The 8,912-nt window shown below is 51.7% G+C and overlaps 1 protein-coding gene across 1 annotated transcript; it reads left to right on the top strand.

Annotated features, from left to right (window-relative positions):
- Nucleotides 1-6,169: 6,169 nt before the first annotated feature.
- LOC309604095 (olfactory receptor 14I1-like) lies at nucleotides 6,170-7,126 on the top strand (the record flags this gene model as incomplete). Its single annotated transcript, XM_082339012.1, has 2 exons — nucleotides 6,170-6,463; nucleotides 6,824-7,126. 2 exons carry the CDS (start codon nucleotides 6,170-6,172, stop codon nucleotides 7,124-7,126), a joined length of 597 nt encoding a protein of 198 aa, XP_082195138.1.
- Nucleotides 7,127-8,912: the final 1,786 nt, after the last annotated feature.

The raw sequence follows: 8,912 nt of genomic DNA, 5'->3' as shown, positions 1-8,912 counted from the left end.
GCCAACCATAGTTAACCAATTAGCGATAAGTTTATGCATGATTAGGAAGGCAAGAAACTATATTAACTAAGCTGTGTATGTAATAAACCGACATTTTGCTTGATCATATTGATCGTGTGCTGTGTCCGTGACTTCCGCGTCAGCACTCACATGCATTGGGACATCTCCAGAAAACCACAGCTTTGTCATTCCAGAAACAGAATCTGCCACCAACCTGCCTCCTGCCCCTGCCACAGCCCCCACTCAAGTCCAGAGAATCGGCCACCAGGGAAGCCGTCCGAACTCCATACATTACCCCCAGAGCATGAGGTGTCTTTCAGTCATACCTAATGTTTCTTTTGGCTCTTTCCAGCAAGCTCTTGATTCAGAACATTGGCTTTCCTCACTGCTCTCCAATACTGTTTAATTTTCTTCATTCACAGCACCAGCCAGCCCTCCAGATGCCTCATTTAGGTGGCCTTACTCATCCTGTGTCATGTGGATCTATGACATCCATAGCAGCATGTAGGTGCCTCAGTGCCGTTATGTTAATTTGGGGTTTGCACTCCTTAGTTAATAATCTTCATGAGTAAAATTCACCTCTTCTCCACACATGTCTGTAGGACAGCTGTTTATGTTGGATGATGCCTTTCTAGACTCCCTATTCCTTAAAAAGAGAGGCACACAGTATCTGAACACTTTCAAAAAATCGTGCTTGGTAGCAAAAGTAACCTGGATTAAACCTTTGATAGTAGGACAAAATTAATCTGTGTGTGGACTGCAAAAGCAGTGAGGAACCCTCTCCTTTCTTCCTTTCTCCCCATCACTTGCTCAGGTCTTGGGAGGAGAAGAAATGAATAAAGGTGACATTCCTGGGTGCCAGTGACGGAATTCTGCTCCCATTAGTGTCCGATGTCGAGACCCTCAGCTTCAGCTGAATCTCTTCAGCTGAATCCTGAGCAATTGCAGGACACTACAGGTAATATAAGGGGTGACCTGTTTCATGGATTTGCTGCCCAAGGTAGAAAGTACCTCAGCAACCATCTCAGAAACACCAAAGGAGGATGTAAAAGAAGACAAGCATGGCCAATGTGAAAAGGATTAACAAGTGTGGTGGATTGACCCCAGCCAGTAACTAATCAGCCACCCAGTCACTTGCTCACTCCCCCAACAGCAGCCTGGGGAAGAGAATTGGAAAGGTAAAAGTGAGAAAAACTCATGGGTTGGAATTAAGGAAGTTTCATAAGTGAAGCAAAGCTGCATTCACAAGCAAAGCAAAAAAGGAATTCATGCCATTGGCAAGGAAATGTTCAGCCATTTCCAGGAAAGCTTCCAGACCTTCATCTCATGTAAAAGTGACTTGGGAAGGTAAATATCATAACTGCAAATGTCCCCCTTTCCTATTCCTTTCCTTGGGCTTTAATTGCTGAGCGTGATATCCTATGACATGGAATAACCCTTTGGTCATTTGAGGTCAGCTGTCCTGGCTGCATCCCCTCCCAACTTCTTGCCCATCCCCAGCCCACTCATTGAAAGGGCAGTGTGAGAAACAGCAAGAGAAGGCCTTCCTGTTGTTTAAGCACTGTTCAGCAATAGCTAAAAGAGTTTTGGTCACAAATCCGAAACTTGGATCCCTATGGATTGCTATGAAGACAATGAACTCCATCCCAGCCAGCCAGGGCAGGCTGGCCTTTTTGGAAGGTGTGAGAATGAGAACAGTGAAGAATTTGAGAGGGGGGAAAAGGGAAGCAGTAACTTAAAGATGAGGCCAGGGATGTTATCGGGACTGTTTGGGGTGGCTGTGCTGCTGCCTTCTACCTGATGTGAATTATTTCCACAGTCAGAGGGAACCTGAGGGCTTTCCCTCATGCTGAGGACATGGAGAGGTGAGGAATGAGAGCATCATTCAGGCTGGAAGGGACCTTGCTAGATATCTGTAGGAAACATCCTGCTCAATGTAGGGTCACACCAGGTTGTTCCTGGTTTTATCCAGATGGGTCTGAGAAACTTCCAGGCATGCAGAGTGCAAAATCTCTGGGAAATAGCTTCCCATGTCTGGCTGTCCTCATGTTGCAAAACTTTCTCCCTATATGGAGCCTGACCCTCTCGCATTTCAGCTCATATTGCCTCCTGTGCTCCTGCCTTGCACCACAGCATCTTCTTGGGAACCTCACCGTAGGCAATGCGAGTCTGTTCCATCCTCCCCACAAAGCCCTCCATTCTCCAGGGTGAACAAGCCCAGCTCCCTCAGACTCTCCTAACAGGACAAGTGCTCCAACCTTGACCATCTCTGTGGCCTTCCACTGAAATTTGCGGATCCTCCAGCTTGTCAATGTCTCTCTGGCATTGCGGGCAACCAAAACCTGGGCAAGTATTCTGGATGCAGTGTCACAAGTGCTGAGCAGAGGGAGAGAATCACTTGCCCTGGCTGTGCTCCTGCTCACACAGCCCAGGCTGTTGTTGGCCACCTTTGCTGATGGCTCATCTTTTGCCTAATGGAACCCAAAGACCAGCAGACCCTTTCCTGTGGAGCTGCTACCCACCTAGCCAGTCCCTGTCCTAGGACATTTCAGGGTCTACATCCACTTCAGGAGCAGGACTTAGGTGGAATCTTTACTGGATATCATGAGGTTTCTATGTCCTTTGGGTTGGCAGCCCTGCCCTGCTCTCCTGAATGGGATGTCTTCTACAAACGTTATCAAAAATTACTCTCTCCTATCCTCCAGGTGACTCAAAAGATGTGAAACAGGGCAGGTTGCAAGCTAGACCCCTGCAGGACCCTACTAGCTAGATGCCTCCAGGCAGAGCACCACGCATGTACCACACTCCTCCAAGCACAACTACTCTCCAGGTGTTTTTTTACAAAACTACTTCAGCCCATAGTATCCTAACTTGGACACAAGAAATTTCTGGAGGGATGATGCTGAAAGCCTTGATGACTTCCAGGTAAAAGACCATCTCTGCTCTCCCTGCATCCAGCAATCCTGTCCTTTCATCACAGAAAGCAAAGAGGATGGCCAGGAACAAGCTCCCCTGGGTAAATCCAGTCGCCTTCTCTTTCAGACACCCAGAAATGGGATTGGTGTGGACAAGAGATGGGGCACAGTCTTTCATTTCCCTGCTCATCATTTGGGCATTCTGGAAAGGTGTATGCATTGTACAGGTGCTGCCCGTCATCAGGGAGTTCCGAGTCTCCGTGACCTATCAAAGATGCTGGAGAGTGGCCTCGCTGTGCCATTGGCCTGCTCACTCAGCTGCCTGGGATGCTGCCCCTCCTGTCCGACAGACTGGTAAAAGATTGATTGTTCAAGGCACCCCTGACTTGGTCCCCATCCACTGCTGCCTGGTCTGCTCCAGAGTTCTACCTCAAGGCACAAAGGCCTGGGAGACCTTGCTGGGGAAGTTTGAGGAAAGAGGACACAGAGAGTCTCAGATCTATCTACACCTGCTCTTCTTAAATTCAGCAGTGGCCACACAGTACCTTTGTTTCTTCTTTAACTGTTCCTGAAGGAGTAAACACTCCTTATGGTGCCCTTCAATTGCCTTTCAAGTTTAGACTGAGTTTTGATCTGGGCCCTTGCTTTGCTTGGAGGATGCTGTCCCTGAAAAGCAGCTGTCCTGAACTCTGCCACCATGCCTTGGCAGTTTATTCCATCAGCATAACAGCTCTGTCTCCGACATTAACATTGTGCTCATCGTGTCTGTGCTCCTGGCTGAAAGCACTGCTGCACATTTGGGCTGAAGCAACACAGCTGTGGAACCAGGCAACCTCGTATTTGCCATAAGGAACTCTGGTACTAAGTGACCAAGACCCTGCGTGTGCAAAAGCTTTGCTTCAGAGTAGAGACAAGGCACGGGCAAAAGAGAGCTGCATGTCTTTCTAGCCCCAGGTCTAAGGACCCACGATGAAATGCCTAAATTCACGCAACAGAACACGTCCTCCCACCTTGGACAAATTAGATCCTTCTCAGTAACCTTCCATGTGTCCTGTCTAAGGATGGGACAAAAAAAGTAATTCTCATGCACAATTATTTTTCTAATAGGAGTAATGACACTGCAGGGGAGAAGTTGAGGGAGGGAACATCAGTGATGCCTTCAGCCTGTTTCACAGCAGGTTCCCCTGGAGCCCCAGGGACACCTGGAGGGAGCCCAGAGGGGCAGAGAAAGTGGTGCCTTGGGCTGGGCCTCTGCTGCTGAGCTGGGCTGGGCTCCTGGGATGGAGGGAGCTGCTGGCAAGTGGGCAGCCCTGCAGAGAGACAGCTCTGCCCAGGAGCAGCTCCTCTGCAAAGCGCAGCAGGGCTGAGGGCACTGCCTGCAGGCACCGAGGGGAGAGGAGTGAGGCAGAGAGATGTTAAAGGCAGTCTGGGGTGGGAAGGCTTTGATCTGAGAGCTGACTGGAGGAGAAATCTTCACAGCCCTCTACACGGTAAGTCTCTTGCTGCAGGGCAATGTAGCTTTTGCTCATGGAGGAGAATCCAAAAGGTAGCACATCCCACAGCCTATGGGATCTTTCAGGAGGCTTCTCACAGTTTCTCTAGTGTAGAGGAGGAGGACGTGCTCCAGAGCAGGGACTCCCTGCTGCACCATCAGAGGAACAGAGCATGACAGCTGTCTTCTCTCGGGGATGGCTGCAGGGTGTGAAGGTGGGTGTGCAGCCAGGGGTGCCCAGGGCTGTCCTTCCGAGCAGGGTCCCTGCAGCCCAGGGGGCTGTGTGCTGGGGCAGGGACTCTGCTGCCTGCCAGGGTCAGCACTCAGCCTGCCTGAGGAATTCACCATGGTGCTGCGGGGAGAAGCTGTGGGTGGACAGAGTGACCCCCAGCAAGGCAGGGTCCTTCTGCTGTTGAGAGGGTGCTGCATGGGTCAGGGCTGCTCAGGCAGGACCTGCACCTCCTCTGCAGCCAGAGCTCCAGCAGAGCCGTGGTGCTGCTCTCCAGCCACGGGCCCAGTTCCCCCTGCAGAGCGCAGGGGCTGAGAGCAGCTGCGCGGCAATGGTGGTGTCTGGGAGGTGGCGTTCACAGCTGGGGAAGGGGAACGCTGTCTGAGTGCCCCAATGCCTCTGCCCTGGCCTCTCTCAGCCACACCCTCACTGTGTCTTTCCTTGTTCCTCCACTGGTCTGTGTTATTGCTACTGTTATCTTGTTCTTGCTGCCAGGCTTTCTGGAGAGGTGGAATTTCAGCTGCAGAGTCACACACTGATCTTGTGGGTCCTTTCATGCAGGTGTGTCCATGGGAACAAGTGTCCCAGCTTTCATCTCACCTGTGGGGCTGTGTGCAATGCGGTCAGTGCATCTAAGGAAAGAGCTGAATCTCCCTCACTCAAATGCCGTCATTAGGACCCTTGGCTATCTCCTTGAGGATTCCTTACAGGCTGTGAGCTTCCCTCCAGGATGCAAACCTGTCCTATAAGCACCTTTGTGTTATCTGAAATCCCCATGGAGAAGTGCAGAGATGCTATGACAGAGAACGTTCTTTTGGGTTTGTGAAATGAGCCCTGTGTATCCTTGGCTAGAAGTGGTGGGCTGAGACCTTGAGAGAGTGTGAGACATTTATTGGTCTGTGGTGGATTCCTCTGCTCTCAGCAGTACCGTGTGTTTTTTCAGGGGACCACGGGACTGTGATCACCCTCCATCTCTAGAAAAATGCAAGCCCACGACAGCTGGGAGCAAGATGGTAGGAAAGACCAGCTCCCCTCAGTCTGCACTAAACCACAGGCACTCCTCTTGCCTTGCAGGACTTGCTGTGTTCTCCCTAAGGGCAACTTCTGACATCTGAGAATACTCACCAGGGGAGATGGGGGGGAATTGTACAAAAACCTAGATCTCTGAAACTGCCTTTGCCATCCCCGTTCCTTAGCACTGGGAGCGCGGATGCTGACGGGCCCTTCTGCGTTGTTTTCACCTGACAAGTTGAACACGAGGACTGGTCCCTGCCCCTCCCCACTTCTGCAGAGTAGGGCTGGCTTATTGAGAGCCCATAGGCAGAGGCTCTGCTCTGCATTGCACACTCGGATAGCACCAGGCTGAGCTGCAGCCACAGAGCTGAAGGAAGCTCTCCTAGAAAAACAAATGGGCGTCTGTGTGTGGCAGGGGCAGGGTCTATTGGAAATGGCTTTGATTTCGCTCAGACACATCTCCCCTAACTTCTCACTCTCTTTTCTCTTATGACGGTGCCCCATGCCCAGAAGCAGCAGATGTCCAACAGCAGCTCCATCACCCACTTCCTCCTCCTGGCATTCACAGACACGCGGGAGCTGCAGCTCTTGCACTTCTGGCTCTTCCTGGCCATCTACCTGGCTGCCCTCCTGGGCAATGGCCTCATCATCACCGCCATAGCCTGCGACCACCGCCTCCACACCCCCATGTACTTCTTCCTCCTCAACCTCTCCCTCCTCGACCTGGGCTGCATCTCCACCACTCTCCCCAAAGCCATGGCCAGTTTCCTCTGGGACACCAGGGCTATCTCTTACTTGGGATGTGCTGCCCAGCTCTTTCTGTTTGTATTTTTGATTTCAGCAGAGTATTTTATTCTCACCATCATGGCCTATGACCGATACATTGCCATCTGCAAACCCCTGCACTACGGGACCCTCCTGGGCAGCAGAGCTTGTGTCCACATGGCAGCAGCTGCCTGGGGCAGTGGGTTCTTCTATTCTCTCCTTCACACTGTGAATACATTTTCACTACCACTCTGTGAAAGCAATGCTGTGGACCAGTTCTTCTGTGAAATCCCTCACATCCTCAAGCTCTCCTGCTCAGATGCCTACCTCAGGGAGGCTGGGCTTCTTGTGGTTAGTGTCTTTGTGGGCATTGGGTGTTTTATTTTCATCATGCTGTCTTATGTGCAGATCTTCAGGGCCGTGCTGAGGATCCCCTCTGAGCAGGGACAGCACAAAGCCTTTTCCACGTGCCTCCCTCACCTGGCCGTGGTCTCCCTTTTTATCAGCACTGCCATGTTTGCCTACCTGAAGCCCCCCTCCATCTCCTCCCCATCCCTGGATCTGGTGGTGGCAGTGCTGTACTCGGTGGTGCCTCCAGCAGTGAACCCCCTCATCTACAGCATGAGGAACCAGCAGCTCAAGCATGCAGTGTGGAAAATGATGACTGCATGTTTTTTTGAAGCAATAAACTGCCCATCATCTTCTGCGTAGTAGTTATAATGTAACTCATTGCAGGACCCACCTGACTTCTGAATTTTTTGTTGTTTGTGGTGGTTTCTCAATTGTGATAATGTTGTCATCTCCTTTCTAATTCACTGTCTGCTTTTCTTTTCTGACTGAGTGGCAGCGTAAATGAGGAGCCATGCTCCCTGTGTTTTTAAACAAAATAAAGAACCCTGCAGCAACTATTTTTTTCCTGACATCCTTCCTCCAAGGCCTTTTTGGAGCTGCAGGGACAGTTCCTGTGTGCATGGGTGGAGAGGATAAGACTCCCGGCATGGCAGCACTGCCAGGGAGCACCAGCACTTGGTTTTTAAGAGCTGTTCTCTTTCCACTTGCACACTCTCTTTCTGATCCCTTGTGTTGGTGTCAGCCCTGAGTGCTCTGGCAGCTTGGTCCCAATGGGCACTTCCATGACAGAGCTGGCCTCCATAGCAGCGCTTCCATAAAGAAGGGTGATCTCCTCAGGGCCGTGCCTGAAGGCTTAGGTCTTCTTTCAGAGTTGCTGTCAAGAACAAGCTCAAGAAAGTGCTCTGGTGAGGAAAACGTAAGTGAACATCTAATGTGTGTGAGTGTGCAGGGCTGGGGCACACAGCAGTGTCCCTTGCACAGCCAGGCCTCCTGCGAAAGACTTGAAGGACCAGCAGAGCAGGGTCTGGTCTGTGCCCATGTTTGCCTGACACCCTGGGCAAGGTGCCCCGGGGCAATGGCCACAGACCAGCCCCTTGCAACCACCATTGCCAGCACTGGCCTCTCACTCCAGCTCGGAGAGGTTCTTTGTCCCTCCATGGAAGGACACCAAAGGAGTAGGTCAGCAGTCCATGTTTGCATTGTACAGAGGAAATGTAAGCATGCACATCACGTACATGACGTGAAATGAACCTGAGTGAGCAGAAATGCCATCAGCTATTCCTTGGGGTTCCAAGGAGGCCTGTGGGATAGACACTGCCTCCAGGTCACTTCACGTTGGGAGCAACATCCCCTGGGAAACCACCCGAATGCAGCATTGGGATGTGCTTCCTTGAGCCGAGGTCCCTGGGTCCATTCCTCATGACGAGGGCCATCTCAGACAGGTGCAGAGCAGGGCGATACACCGCAGGGCTGAGGTGCCTCCCAGCCTCTGGCAGTGGCAGCAGGAGGCCATAGAGCCATTATGCCTGCTGCAGTGCCCTGCCTCCGCACATGCAAGGGAAGGGCTCGTGCCTCTGAACACCCCTGTGTGTAGGAGGAGTGCATGAGGCCAGCTGAGATATGGGCACCTCACAGATGTGTGTGACTCCAGGAACAAACCCCACTGGCCCAGGGAGATTCATCTCACCTGCCTCGGACAGGCTCATTGCAAATGCTCCTGTCTGCTCCCGCTACCCTTTCCGGGTTGTGCCCTCAAAGGTGTCAGAGGCATCAGAGAGGTTCTGGGGTCCTTGGAAAAGGCAAACATCAAACCTTTCTTCAAGAAATGCAAGAAGGAGGACTGGGAGAATTACAGGCTGGTCATCGTTACATCTTTCCCCGGGAAGGGAATGGGCCAAATACTGCTGCAGCCATTTCCAGGTACTTGTAGGAGAAGAAAGGCATTGCTGAACCTGTGCGGGTAGGGGAAAGAAGGGGATGTTTTGTTCCTGGACCTTAGCAAGGGTTTTGACATGGTTTCCCGTAATCTCTTTATAGCCAGATTGGTCCCCAGTCCAGGTATCTGGACTGAAGAAGTGGGTGATGTAGTGGGTGGGGAGCTGGCTGGTGGATCCAGCCCAAATGTCAGCAGTGGTAGAGTCCTCCT

The sequence above is a fragment of the Platalea leucorodia genome (genome assembly GCF_965183815.1).
Source record: "Platalea leucorodia genome assembly, contig: HAP1_HAP1_SCAFFOLD_342, whole genome shotgun sequence".
Lineage (NCBI taxonomy): Eukaryota > Metazoa > Chordata > Aves > Pelecaniformes > Threskiornithidae > Platalea > Platalea leucorodia.
The sequence above is the reverse complement of the archived record's forward strand: the minus strand, read 5'-3'. Positions and strand labels throughout refer to the sequence as shown.